General features: G+C 35.5%; 1 protein-coding gene across 2 annotated transcripts in view; it reads right to left on the bottom strand.

Moving 5' to 3' along the window:
* Positions 1 to 1,413: 1,413 nt before the first annotated feature.
* The window catches only part of LOC150091609 (regulator of G protein signaling 7-binding protein A-like), a 270,327-nt gene continuing 256,392 nt past the window's right edge, over positions 1,414 to 15,348 (bottom strand). Inside the window, exon 8 of one of the 2 annotated variants that reach the window (XM_090384894.1) lies at positions 1,414 to 1,742. In XM_090384894.1, coding sequence (XP_090241020.1) covers positions 1,636 to 1,742 — 107 coding nt within the window. In that variant the 3' untranslated portion in view covers positions 1,414 to 1,635. Of the gene's footprint in view, positions 1,743 to 3,492; positions 3,602 to 15,348 lie in introns of those variants that run through there. The other variant, XM_090384901.1, reaches the window with a different exon arrangement.

Raw genomic sequence — 15,348 nt, 5'->3', positions numbered from 1 at the left:
TGGGTTCCTATGCGATTCACATTCCTTTAGATGTTACCTACCTCCCCTAAATGTTTGTACCAATATTTTTGAGACACCCTGTATACAATATGCAATGCTCTGTGACAGTAAGATTAGTTATGTAATATCTGACTTGTAAAAACTTTGCCATTCAAAACACATGCAATGAAATGGTACTCCGTACTACATATGAATAAAATATAAATAGTACATATAAATACTGTAGTATATAAATACTACATATTAATAGTACATATGAATAAAAGTACTGTGTTTTAATCACTGGCACATAATCACTGAAAAAGCTGAGAAACCTTATATTTAATGGCCAATAGTAAAATAAGTTCAAGAGTGTATTTCTTTCATCTTCTGGTGGATAAAATCACAAATTAAGAAATAAACCTCTATTAAACATCACATGAAAAATTTAATAGTTTTTTAATGTGGCATTTTATTTCTTAATTTCTGCTTTTATGTACCTGAAGACTAAGAAAATAAGTCTTGGAAATCAAAATATTTTATGTTTCATTATTGGCCATGGGTTTTATAGTTTCCTCAGTAAATTTAAGTATTCGGTATAGTTTTATTTGCATAGTGCAAAATATCATTTCATTACAAAATATTCCCATTAGATTGTACTTTGCCATTAGTTCTGTACAACTAAATATTGAATGAGAGGTCACTTCAGTGATATGACTGCAGCCCTAACGGTAGCCATGTCCATGGCAAAAATGACATGGTGTTCACATAATGTAATTGTAGATCTGTATTTTAACTAGAGATCGCTGAACGATACAGTATATTAACTCTAAAATAATTCATGCGCATTAGTTATGTAAAATAACATTTGAAAGAGACTGGTCATGTAGTCCTGTGCTAAACGTACATTATAACATATTGTTGAGTCACACTCTCACTTTTAAGATGGTATCATCGGGTATTTTTTTATGTACACCTTCAAATAATCGGCAAGTAAAAAGTATTGACTGTAATTACATCATGAAATTTCACCTACAGGAGATTACAACTGATGCAACTGTACCCACTTATAGAGTTTACTTAGTTATGTAATTCTGCTAATAAGGCTTAAGAGAACGTAATAATGTTATCATATTATATAACAGTAAAGATAAGATACCTATTTTCTGAAATTTTTAAAACTGTAAGAATGTTCATACTTAATGGTTCATGTACACATTCTCTCTCTCTCACACACACACATGCACACTCACTATGTTTAGTGCATTTACTGTAGTGCTTTTTTTTCAAGATAGCATTTAGGAATGCTAACCATAATCACACTTCAAAAAGCTTTTTTTAATTATTTTTATAAACCTTTTAATAAACTAATGCAAAGGATGACTGTTTTTCTGAAAATTTTCAGTACTATATATACAATAACGGTACTTAATGGTTTTTATTGCTCTCTCTCTCTCTCATTTGTATATTTCCCCATTACTGGATAAGAAAAATATTACAAATATGTCACATACTGTACAAATTATGTACAGAGGATTTTAAAGCCAAATTTTCATGATTGCTGGGGAGGTATATTCATGGGCTTGATCTGTGCTGTGTTAATGTCTTCACTACAATGATTCATGTTTTCCAGGAATCATATCATATTTAGAACTGCTAGACAAGGCTTGACTTACACAAGCAGCACCAGTCACCACATTTACGACAAAGTGCTCCTCTTCGTCTCCTCCTCCAGTTTCTGTAGTCTGCTATTAGTGTTTTACCTGTAAACAAAAGAAAGTTATTGATTGTTATGAAATGATATTATGCATTCCTTTATATGAATTTATTAAAAACAAGTTAAGTTTAAAACTGAACTTTTTTTTTAGATTGCAGGGTATTTCATTCAAAACTGTCTAGAATCCTATTTTGTTTTCCATTGTAGATTCAGATGCACAGATCAAATGAAATCATTAGTACATGACTCCCACCCATAGCTAGCAATTAAAAGTAAAAAAATAATGCACATAATCACAAAATAAGTTCAAAGTGCTCGTGAAACATAGGCTTATACAGTGTGAGCTTATATCTAAACTTAAGCAAACTATCTGTCTGTATCTGCTGCACATTTTAGAGGATGTCTGCAAGTCTTTGTGATTTTTTCATTCTTATTGGCATGTCAAATTCACAGTCCTTCAGTAAGAACAAGAATGGTAGATAATGTTTTGATTGGCTCCAGCATGCTAATTGAAGGGGATTAACATCGGGTGTCTGGTAGATAGTTGTTTAAAATTTGTTTACATTTTATTTCAGTAAATTTGTGAAATTAATTTCAGTAAATTTGTGATATTAATTTCAGTAATTTTCTGAAATTAATTTCTATAATATTTTGTAAATTTAATTCTTAACTTTTCTAAAGTATTTCTGCTAATTTAAATTCCTTCCGGTAACTTCAGTAGCTTAATTTTAACTTCACTAATGGATAAAGTTTTAGTAACAGTTTAATTTCTGTCATACTTTGTTAATTTAAAATAAATGAATGCAGAATTTTCACTGTTATAAAGAATTCCAGAACTAGAGGCCAGAAATTCAAATTACAGGGGAAGAGGTTTAGATTAGATGTAGGAAATTTTCTTTTAGCCAGCAAGTTGTTGATTATTGGAACAAGATGCCTTTGCAGGTAGTTGAGGCTGACAGTTTGAAGATATTCAGCCAACTGAAGGGTTACCTACATGAGAAGGGAAGTGCATAATTTGTATTTTCTTATCTACTTTTTTTTTCCTTTTTTTAAATGTTGCCATTGCAGCAAAAGCCTGTGGTTTTCTTGCACTATATGGCTAATACTAATTAAAGAAAATGTCTGAAGTTTTCTTTAAAAAAAATTATCCTTTATTATGCAATAAAACTTTTGTTATTCAGCACTTAGATAACCAAAAAGCTCTAATAAATGCTATATTTATTTCTAGGTCAAGGACGGTAGGGTCACCAATTACAACAGTTTTCTTCGCAATAATCCATGTTATAAAAATGTAACTTATCACAGTCCAGAACCCCTTTTTGTGAAATTAATTTCTATGAAATTAAATTATAATAATAATAATTATATTATAAATTTTTGATATTAAATTATAAAATGTTAAGTAATTATATGATAAAATATTTTTATTTCCTTTTATTACAGAACACTGGGAATAATGTATGATAATTTTTTTTAAATTTCACATGTCAAATTAAGGGAACTCAAAAATGCCAAACTAAAATAATTACCACATGGAGGTGTCTGCGGTATAAAATCAATGTTCACCATTGTTATTTTCTCATTCCTGTTAGCTTTTGTGAACTGAATACTGTAGTTATTTGCATTTTATCTCCTGAAGTTTAACCCATTAAAAAAAAAGCATTGATATTAATCAAGGGAATTAGTCAATGTTTTATTTTAAATTCATGTTATAGTGCTGTACAATGATTACAGTTTTTTTTAATAAAATAAGCTTAAAATTTCCTTTTTCAATAGCCCTATGCAAACACTTTATTGATTACAATATGGTTTACATTGATACATATCCAAAATTCACTACTGTTATCCGTCGGCTTTTTCTAGGTTGATGCTCAGAAAACTGGAATGTCCTAACTCCTGTGAATACTGGAAAAGAAAACTTTACTTTGGTAAACTTATATGTTGATTGAGAAGTATAAATATCTTACATGTTGATTTAAAAAGACAGAGGTAAGTATATGTGTGGCCATATACCACAAGCATTTATAAAAAAAGATGCCACATAGTCACCATAAGTTTTGTTAAGCTTTCATTATCATTATACAGGTGACTAGTTTTTATTAGTCACCATTAAATCAAACATGTCGAAAACATATCATAAATAGAGGACTACATGTATAAGTCAAAAGTTCAATTCACTGTAATTTAAATGAGGAGCACTAAAATTAAATTGTAACAAAAGCTAAAAAAGTGCTACTTTTCCAGTTGCCACATATTTTTATTTAGATTATAAGAAATGTGTTCTCTATTCATCTAGAAACTCTCTCTCTCAAACATACACAAAGGAATAAATGCAGGTTGCAAGAATCCTTGCTGATGTCATTGAAGGCAGCTTTAAGGTTATAGGGACACTGCAAGTAAGGATGATGTAAGAAGACAGATATGCAACTGGTTAAGAGCATGGGTAAATGTCATGCTTTCCCTGATTCAAAGTCCTAATTTCAGTGTGCAATACAGTTAGTCAGTCAATAAACTAATAGTTGTATGTATACTGCAGGATGGCAAAAGTATACATGCCAACTCCCTGTGCTGCACAGCTACTACCGCTTGACATGCCTAGGCAAGATCGTGGAAAGCACAGAACTTATTTGGCACCTTCAAAATTTGGTGCTGCATGCAGTTGCCTACATTTCATATGCACAAAGCATAAAGAATATATTTTAGCATTAGCATTAGTAGAGATATACGAGGGGGTATCAAAAAGTTCACACCCTGACCTAGATAAAAACATCAGTAGGAAGATGGCGTTTTTAATATAAGTTGTCTACATATCCAATAACTTTCATGTGAAATTTCATTCCCATAGGTGATCGCAGGGACGTGCCAACCCTGTGTTCGAGTGTGTGACGAACACGGGCGGCCAAATCCAAGGGCAGCCGAAATGATATAGAATCTAAGCATAATTTGAATAAAGAAAATACAGTCAGTCCTCGTATAGCACGATAGTTGTGTTCCTAGAAACCCTTGTGCAATATAAACAACAGGCCCTATGGGAAAAATAGGGTTAGGTGCCGACAACCCAAGATTGAACACGCATTTGTAACCAAAACATTACCAAACACAATAAATAATCGTAATAAAATACGTAAGTATTTTATTACGATTATAAATTAGATTATTTATTACGTAATAAAATACGATTATATTACGTATTTTATTACGACTATTACGTAATAAAATATTGCTAATGCTTTTGCTTCTATCGTAAGCAAACTTGTTTTTTGTTTGATTTCCTATCCAAACAGATGACAGCTGTTCCATCTCTTCCAATTCTTTGTATCTTAATCTAATGGATTTTAATTACACTTTGAGTTGTTTCTGCTATGAAAGTTGTTTTTATTTTCTCTGCATTCTTTGTAATTCTCGGCATTGCCTCATTTAGTTCTGTAGCACGTGCAATATCACATGGTCTTTCATATCGCTCAAAGCGTTTCACAATTTCTCTATCGACAGAGGCAAACTGGCCTTACCGGGGAAACCCCAGAGGCCAGTGTGATTTTGGCCATAAACCATAGTATGAGGCCACTATAAATTTTCCTGGGTAAGAATTTTTGACCCAGTCCGCCTCTGTTTATCGATATTGCTTTTCTTTTTCTCTCTGAATCTGCAGTGTCTTCGCCAGGACGCTTCCTTTTCACACCTTTTAAGTATTTTGCTCATTTTTAGGGAATAAAGCACAATTACAAAATGAGGGGCACGCTTGATACACATAAACAAAGCTGCGCGCGTGTAGCAACTGAATAAACAACACCGTAAAGGCAGAGATACACTATTAACACCTCACATTTTACTAAAGCACATTTCTAGGGGTTACTACCATAAAACAATAAAAACAATTTCCAGTTGCGTTTCTGCTAGTGGAATCTGTTATAAACTGGTAGTAAACTCGATCTAATTGCATTTGTGATTATACCGATTGCTGGAATTGTGTTGGTTTTTACGTTATTATGGTGCAATGTGTTTCTCCTTCACCGATATAAAAAACAAATACATTTTCAGAATCTTCTCTTCATTCCTATCGTGTTTGTTCGGTTGGGGTGATTCTGCGTTCGACTGCCATTTCTTGTAAACACAAAGGTGAATCATGCATAAGCCAATTCGGTTCGTGTTATATAAGATATCGTTCCCCTATTTATGAATCGTGTATGATCGAATTCGTGTAGTGCAAACACGTGTTATACAAGGACTGACTGTACAAATAAAGAGATTCTTGTCATAATAAACTAACATAAAAATAACAGGGAGCCAAACACTTATCAAAGAGCTATTTTTCTTGATAGTTGTTCTGTAAATGTAGTCTTTATTTGTTGACTCAGTATTTGTTGGTTTTTAACTCGAGCTGCTCAGCAAACGACTATGGATATCAATGTATGCATACTGTGCGTTTCTTAAATTTCATTTATTTAGACATGCTCAATACTTAACAAAACAAGCAATTTTTAAAAATGATTAGATAATGAACATGTAACTTTTTTGATTCTTCATTCATATATTAGTAGTTGTTGAGAGCCCATTATGCAGTATTACCTCATTTAACGATAGGGATATATTCGCTGAGACAATTGGATCAAATTTAGGGGAATTACTTATTCATACCTAAAAATACGGAGGCCCATTCATACCTAGTCGCCACCAACTGAAAACTTTTGTCAGTTACATTATAGCGAGTATCGTTTACAGAGGTAATGAACTGAAATTTAACATTTAATAGTTTTATTTTAAAGTGCAGTGTATTACATAAGAATATTAAAAAATAAATTTAATAAATATTATCAGCATTAAGTTTATTATAAATTATCTATTTACTTAAATTAAATATTGATGTCAAATTACCCTGCAGCAGGTAAGTTTTCGTAATTGAAAAATATATGTATATTATTTATTTATAATAGTAATAGAAAATATTTTTTTATATTCAGCCATGCCTAAAGATAGCCAGACAAAAATGTAAAAGATGAAGAAAATAAAAAATCAGAAGGTGCTATTTTAAAAAACTTTCAGTCTCGAAGAACCTTCAACATGTCCAGTAACCATAGCAGAAAGTAGTGAAAGTGGTTTTCTTGATCGATTAAATAATTCTTCTAATTACTTACAAAGTAAACGATCTGATAGTGGATTTTTAGAGTTTTTAAATGAATCAAAACAGTTAGCCAAAATATTGGAAACCGAAACTAAATTTCCTGATGTCTCACTTATATATCGACGTAAAAAGAAAATTTGGCCAAGGTAAAGAAAGCCAACACGAGAACGATGAGAAAAGTCGGATAACTTACGTGGAAAATTAGTTTCCTGATATGGCACTCTAGCACTACTCGCTCAGTAAACAGACGGTAGGTGTTATCAGTCTGGAGCAAAGTCGAGAACGATATGTTGATTGACAGGTAGGCATGGCAAATGATGTGCTGATTGGTGTGCGAACACAACACACGATAACATCGGTTTAGTAGCACTCAGAGTAATTTGCCCTAATGAACTCTTTCCATAATGGTGAAAAAAGGTCAGGTTACCTCCACTTGAATCCCATGGAAGCTTGAACCCCTCCTGAAATGGAGGGGGTAATCTAACCTTTTTTCTTTAGAATCATGGGTGGACTAGCGCATAAATTGTTTATTAACAAAATACAGTGGATTCCGGTTATTTGGGCCACTGGTTAATTGGGGCAAATCTTAAAAAACAGAACCCAATTAAGAAAATAGCCAGGATTTACTTTGCTTAATTGGGACAACATGTCGTTTAATCGGGGCAGGAGACATAGCACTGGAGATTACCCTACGATTGTCTCCGACCATACCACATGGTTAGGTCAGATTTCTGGAGGTCACAACCATAAAACAATAAAAACAATTAGCAGTCAGCAGTCACCTGTTTATTGGGCTTTTCTGTTAGTACAATCTATCATAAATTGATGGTAAACTTGATCTTATTGAATTTGCGATAATACCAACAGCTGGAATTCTGTGGGTTATTATGGTGAAACGTGTTTACACTTCCATGGAATCTCCAATCATATAAAAAAATTTATTTTCAGAATCTTCTCTTCATTCTTATTTTTAAAGCTTCGTAACTTGTTACTCCGTTCTCACTTGCACATATCGTGTTACTTGCAATTTGTGTGTGCTGTGTTTTTTGTTATTGATTGCTTCTCTTTTTACTGTTTTAAATTTTAACCCCCACCCACAAATGTCAGTGAACAGAAATGTCAACTAGTTAGTATGTACATATTCTTGATATGTGATATTCTTCCAGTTATCACATATATTCTTCCGATTTTCACGTATCATTTAATTTTTTAATTGGTAAGATAATAAAGAGTAAATTTGTGCTTAATACCGTATATCTTTACTTTTATAGCCTGTGGATAATATTCCTCCTATTTTCGCTAATTAGAATTGATGTTTAACAGAATTAAAATTTAATTCACAAACGTGATCACAATGACCAGCGCTTACTACACATCGTACAGTGAACAGTACTTTACTATGGTGAGTCCATCGTAACATGATTTGATTGTACAGTAAACCAATTGTATTTTTAACTATTTACTGAAACTTCGGATAATTGGGGCAGCTGCTTAATCGGGCCAAAATGCACTAGTCACGATGTGTCCCAAATAACCGGAATCAACTGTATTAATTTTTTATTACTGTACTTTTATTTTTAAAGACACTCGTGCAGATACACACATATCATAACGTCAATAGCTATTCATTATATATATATAAAGAATCTTTCTTTCTTTTCCTATTATTTCCTAACCTAACGTTTAAGGTTAGGTCACAAAATATAAGGAAACCTTTTCTGTTATTTCCTAACCTACCATTTAAGGTCAGGTACGAAATATAACGAAAAATAAAGAAACCTTTTCCTTATTTCGTAACCAAACCTAAATCAACAGCATAGTAAAAACACTCATGAACTCCAAAAATCTGCTTTTAATAATGAGAAAAAAGCATAATGAAGAACATAAAAATGAACGGAACGAAACTTTTATTAACTTAGTTTTCATCAAAAAATCAACCAACATTTTATTTTCTTTACAAATTTCTTCCATCTTTAAAAGATTCATCGTTGCTATTACCGGTTTGCTCTTTATCACAAAACTATTATGCACCGTTCTTTACTCATAAATACACATAATAATGCCAACCAATCATTACGCAGTAGCTTGTCAACTGTCATGCCCACCACAATTAATTTCATTGTTTGCCACACCTACATGTCAATCAATATATCCTCCATTTCAGCTCCAGACGGATAACACCTACTGTCTATTTACCGAGCGAGCAGTGCTAGAGTCCAGTGTCAGGAAACTAATTTTTCGTGTAAGTTATCCAACGTTTCTCATCATTAGTATTAGCATTAGCATTAGTAGAGGCATTTGATGCAAAGAAAGCAAGCTTATGCAGATTCAGCCAAAAAAAAAAAAAAAACCACTTCCACTTCACCCCTCTGTTCGTTCAAAATACCTGTCCAGCTGAGCCTTAAACTTATTTAGGCTATCAACTTCCACGACAAGGGATGGAAGTCTGTTCCGCCAACCAACCACCCGCTGGCTAAAGGCAAATTTCCGCATGTCTATCCTACATCTGTCTTTCCTCAATTTGAACTTATGCCTTCTCAGGTGATTATTCTGAGCGAGAGGAAGAATCCCATCAGCATTGACCATGCTAAAACCATTCAAGGCTTTACACACCTCTATCAGATCACCTCGCTGGTGCCAAGTCTCCAGACACTGTAATTTGCAAAATTTAAGCCTTTCTTCGTAAGAGCACCCCTTTGTTCCATTCACTAATCTTGTTGCCCATCTCTGTACTCGTTCCAGCAGCTCTACATCCTTCTTGAAATGAGGCCTCCAGACCTGTATACAGTACTCTAGGTGTGGCTTGACCATTGCCTTATACAAGGGAATAATCACCTCCTTATCCCTGCTAGAAAAATTCCTATATATCATTGACAATACACCATGAGTTACTCTTGAAGCCCATCTGCACTGCTCAGAGAACTTCATATCTGCCTGCACAACCACCCCCAGGTCCCTTTCATTCTCTACCACTGTCAGTGTAGTACCACAGAGTTGATACGTTGCTCTGGGATTGCTGTTTCCCATGTGTAGTAGTAGTAGTAGTAGTAGTAGTAGTGGTGGTGGCATGTGATGCAAGAAAGCAAATGTATGAGCTTATGCAGCATCAGCCAAAAAAAAACAAAAAAAAAAAAAAATCACACCATTCCCTCCAAATGCCTGTCCAGTTCCTCCTTAAATTTATTCAACCTATCAACTTCCACAACGACAGATGGAAGTTTGTTCCAGCAATTAACCACCCGCTGGCTAAAGGCAATTTTTCGCACATCCAATCTACATCTGTCTTTTCTTAATTTGAATTTATGCCCCCTTAGGTTCGTAATCTGAACAAGTGGAAGGATCCCATCAGAATTCAGCGTGCTGAACCCATTCAAGGCCTTATACACCTCAATCAGATCACCGCGCAGGTGCCTAGTCTCCAGCCACTGCAATTTGCAGAACTTAAGCCTCTCTTGATAAGAGGATCCCTTCATTCCCCTCACTAATCTTGTTGCCCTTCTCTGTATATGCTCAAGTAAATCTACATCCATCCTAAAATGAGGCCTCCAGACCTGTACGCAGTACTCATGGCCTGACCATTGCCTTATACAGAGGGATAATCACCTCCTTTTCCCTGCTGGCAAAATTCCTATATATCATTGACAAAACCCCATGACCTGCCCTAGCAGCCTGTCTGCATTGCTCAGAAAATTTCATATCTGCCTGCACAATTACTCCCAGGTCTTTTTCATTTTCTACCACCTTAAGTGTAGTACCACACAGTTTGGTACGTTTCTCTGGGGTTACTTCTACCCATATGCAGTACTTTGCATTTGTCAAGGTTAAACTTCAGTTGCCACTTCTTAGCCCATCTGCCCAAATTATCTAGATCCTGTTGCAGTAGCACACTGCCATTACTGTCATTAACAACCCTGCCAACCTTTGTATCATCTGCAAACTTCGACACTAAGCCTGATATTCCTTCATCAATATCATTGATAAATATACAAAACAACAGTGGTCCCAACACCGAACCCTGTGGGACTCCACTAATAACATTAGTCCAAGAAGAGCAGCACCCATTGATTACTACCTTCTGTCTTCTCCCACTTAACCATCCTTTTATCCATTGTAGCAACTTACCCTTAATACCATTCTGCTCCAATTTGTACAATAGTCTTCCATGCGCAACGTTCAATGTTCAATGTTAAACTTCATTTGCCACCTCTCAGCTCATCTGCTCACCCTTTCCAGATCCTGTTGCAGCAGCATAGTGTCAGTAGTGTCCTTGACAACCCTGCCTACCTTTGTATCGTCTGCAAACTTCGACATTAAGCTTGATATACCATCATCAATATCATTTATGAATACAGAAAACAATAATGGACCCAACACTGAGCCCTGAGGAACTCCACTAATAACATTAGTCCACGACGAGCAGTGTCCATTGATGACCACTCTCTGTCTTCTCCCCCTCAGCCACCCCCTTTATCCACAGCAGCAATTTGCCTCCAATGTCACACTGCTCCAATTTGTGCAGCAGTCTTCCATGTGCAACAGTATCAAAAGCCTTTCTAAGATCCAAGTATATAATATCAAAGTTATTCCCTGCATCCAGTTCCTTTGTGACTGCATCATAGTATCCAATCAAATTGGTCAGCAAGACTTCCCCTTAACAAAACCATGCTGTGTCCGAACTATAACTGAAGTCTTGTCTAAATGATCTTGCAGTGCTTCTTTAACTAGTGCTTCCATTAATTTTCCTGGAACAGAAGTTAAACTCACAAGTCTATAATTACTTGTGTCAGCTTTTGATCCTCCTTTGTGAATTGGGGTCACATTTGCACATCTCCAGTCTGTGGGTACCACCCCTGAGTTCAAGGAAGCTCTCATAATTATGGCTAAGGGTTTGCTTACTTCCTCTGCTGCCTCCTTTAATATAACTGGATAGATCCCATCCACCCCGGGTACCCTTCTTGTGTTTATCTTCAACAATTTCTCCTCCACTTTACTCTCAGTTATTACAAGATTCTCTAGCTTACTGCTACAGTTGAATACACCTCTGGCTTTCCCCTCGCTAAATAACTCCTCATGTGTGAATGTCGATGCAAAATATTCATTTAGTTTGTTAGCTACCTCAGCAGGATCATTCTCGTGTTGGCTTTCTTTACCTTAGCCGAAAATTCAATTTGAATCATTTGATTATGAAAATCCAGATGAAGACAAACGATGCACAGTTAAATTTTAAAATTAATTTTTATTTTTCAATACTAGACACAACAATAAATTTTCTTAAAGACAGGTGTGATTTATTAAAAACACAGTGATGATTTCAATTTTTTATATGACATACATAATTTTAAAGCATGTAACCGATCAAGAAAATTCAAAAATATTGTAAAGATTTGAAAAATATCGATGCCATTGGCATGACCGATGAATTAAAAGTACTAAAAAATATTTTTAGATCAGATTTGAGAGTAACAGAAGTATTAGAGTATATTTTTGAAAATAATTTATGCACCACTTTTCCAAATGTAGTGGTTGCTCTAAGAATACTTCTTACATTGCCAGTGAGTGTAGCTACCAGGGAAAGATCATTTTCCAAATTAAAAATATTTAAAACTTATCTTCATAGTACAATTTCCCAAGACAGATTGGATAATTTAGCACTAGTCTCGATAGAACACAATTTAGCTGAAAGTTTAGATATGCACATGATAAAAAGATTTTCAGAACTGAAAGCCCGAAAAGTTCAATTTATTTAATATCTAGTCATTTTATTTCGATTTATTTTATAAGTTAAATATGTAATAACACATGAATTAAATTTTAATTGTGTTTAGTTATAAATAAAGGTTATTATATCCGTAGCCGAGTGGTCAGGAGCGAGAGTGCAGTAGCACATGCTCTTTGAGTAGACTGGGGTTCAAGCCCCTGACTGCTGAATACAGTCGATCTGCCAACCCACAATGGGCCAGCGTGGCAGATTATGGTCCATTTTCCTTAGCATGAATTGTTGAGGAGGCTTCCATCCTGCAGTGGGTTGATAATGGCTGCACTTTACCTTTTTTTATAACAATTATTATTAATATCTGTTTTCACGATTTTTTTTTCAAAACTAAGTGATATTTAAAACATGTATATCAAATTCAATAAAATTTATTCCACAAAGCTGTCTTAATTTTATGTTACCTTTTCATGTTCAAATATGTATAGCATCAATAAAGCATGATAAGGAAATAAAATAAAAAATGTAAATATTATTTATAAATTCTAATATCGATAAAATATTATTACAAAAAATGTTATTTATTTTTTTGGGTGAGAATTACAATGTTCTGGGCAGCATATTTTTCCTTTTAACAGAGGCAGCCAATATATACCGCAAGGCCCTGGGTGACTGTACACCACAAGTGGAACCCAGAATCTGCGGAAGGATGCTATAGTTGACAAAGTGGAGTATTGAGCAGTGATCAAGTTCCTACATTTGCAGGGCAAGAACACTCAAGAAATTCACAAAGTAATGAAAGCTGTGTATGGGCAGAATTGTCCATCCTATGACACTGTAAAAAACTGGAAACGGGAGTTCCAGTGGGATCGTACAAGTGTCTTTGACAAGGTTAGAGAAGGAAGGCCAACATCCACAGACATTTAGACAGTTGCAATGATTGAGCAGCTGGTGCTGAGTGACAGACGTGTGACAATTCATTTCATCACAAATGCAGTGGGAATTAGTTATGGGTCTGCCCATGGCATTTGACGTGACCATCTGCACGTGTCTAAGGTCTCCGCACGATGGGTTACAAGATTGCTGCCTTTGCAAAAGCGATGTGAAATGCAATGTTCTCCCCAACTGTTGGATTTGTGTAATGCGGATGTTGAGAACTTTTTTAATCTGTTGGTGACAAATGACGAATGCTGGGTGTACCAGTATGATCCAGAGACTAAAGACATGTCAAAGCAGTAGAAGCACACCTCCTCCCAAGAAGGCAAAGACCACCCCATCTGCAAAGAAGGTGATGTTGTCCGTGTTTTGGGACAGAAAAGGGGTTATCCTGACATATTACCTACCTTGTGGTTCCACTTACCGAAGAATACTACAGAAATCTTTTGAAAAAGTTTTGAATAGGCATGGAATGTTAACCAAAGGTGTCCATCTTCTGTCAGACAATGCATCGGCTCACACAGCCATTGCCACCACCAACTTTGTTGCCCAGTGCAGCTTCAAACTGCAGCACCCCAACCTGTTCTCCTGACCTAGGCACCATCAGACTTCTTGTTTCGAGTAATGGAGAAACCATTGCGTGGACGCCGCTTTGATTCGTCTCAGAAAGTCATCGATGAAGTCGAATCGTGATTTCAGGCAAAAAGTGCGGATTTCTATAATCAAGGCATTAAACAACTGATCCACAATGGGAGAAACGCATTACTATACAAGGAGAGTACATATAAAAGGATTAAAGTTCCTGTGAAATTTCACCTTTCTAAGTAAGGGTATGAACTTTTTGATACTCCCCCTCATATGATGAAATAAAGTAATTTATACAGCATCAGCCCAAAAAAAATAAAAAAAAAACACTTCCCATTTCACCCATCCATTCGCTCTAGACATTTGTCCAGTTCTTCCTTGAATTTATTTAGACTATCAACTTCTACAACAACAGATAGAAGTTTGTTCCAGCAATCAACCTTTTGCTGGCTAAAGGCAAATTTATGCACATCTATCTACAACTGTCTTTCCTCAATTTGAATTTATGCCCCCTCAGGGTTGTAATCTGAGCAAGAGGAAGAATATCATCAGCATTGAGCCTGCTCCAACCATTCAAGGCCTTAATATCTCAATCAGACCACCTCACAGGTGCCTAGTTTTCAGCCACTACAATTTGCAGAACTTAAGCCTTTCTTGGTAAGAGGTCCCCTTGACTTCCCCTTACCAATCTTGTTGCCCTTCTCTGTACTCGTTCCAGCAACTCTACGTCCTTCTTAAAATAAGGCATCCAGACCTGTACATAGTACTCAAGGTGTGGCCTGGCTTCACTGCTCAGAAAACTTCATATCTGACTGCACAATTATCTCCAGGTCTTTTTTGTTCTCTGGGGTTACTGCTACCCATATATAGTACTTTGCATTTGTTAACGTTAAACTCCAGTTGCCACTTCTCAGCCCATCTTCCCAAATTTTCTAAATCCTGTTGCAGTAGCATGCTGCCATTACAGTCATTAACAACCCTGCCAACCTTTGTATCATCTGCAAATTTCAACATTAAACCTGATATATTTGTATATCTTCAGGAATATCATTGATAAATATATGAAACAGCAGTGGGCCCAACACCGAACCCTGTGGGACTCTACTAATAACATTAGTCCACAAAGACAGCAGTTGTATGCTGTGGGGCATGTTTCACTGGCAGGAACTTGGACCCCTGGTGCATGTGGAACAACGTATCACTAGTGGGGACCAGTGATACGTTACCACTCTCTGTCTTCTCCCACTCAACCACCCTTTTATCCATTGTAGCAACTTACCCTTAATACCATACTGCTCCAAT

The sequence above is a fragment of the Mastigoproctus giganteus genome, chromosome 1 (genome assembly GCF_048544385.1).
Source record: "Mastigoproctus giganteus isolate SK-2022 chromosome 1, ASM4854438v1, whole genome shotgun sequence".
In the NCBI taxonomy this organism is placed as follows: domain Eukaryota; kingdom Metazoa; phylum Arthropoda; class Arachnida; order Uropygi; family Thelyphonidae; genus Mastigoproctus; species Mastigoproctus giganteus.
Note: the sequence above shows the minus strand (reverse complement) of the source record. Positions and strands in the feature narration are given on the sequence as shown.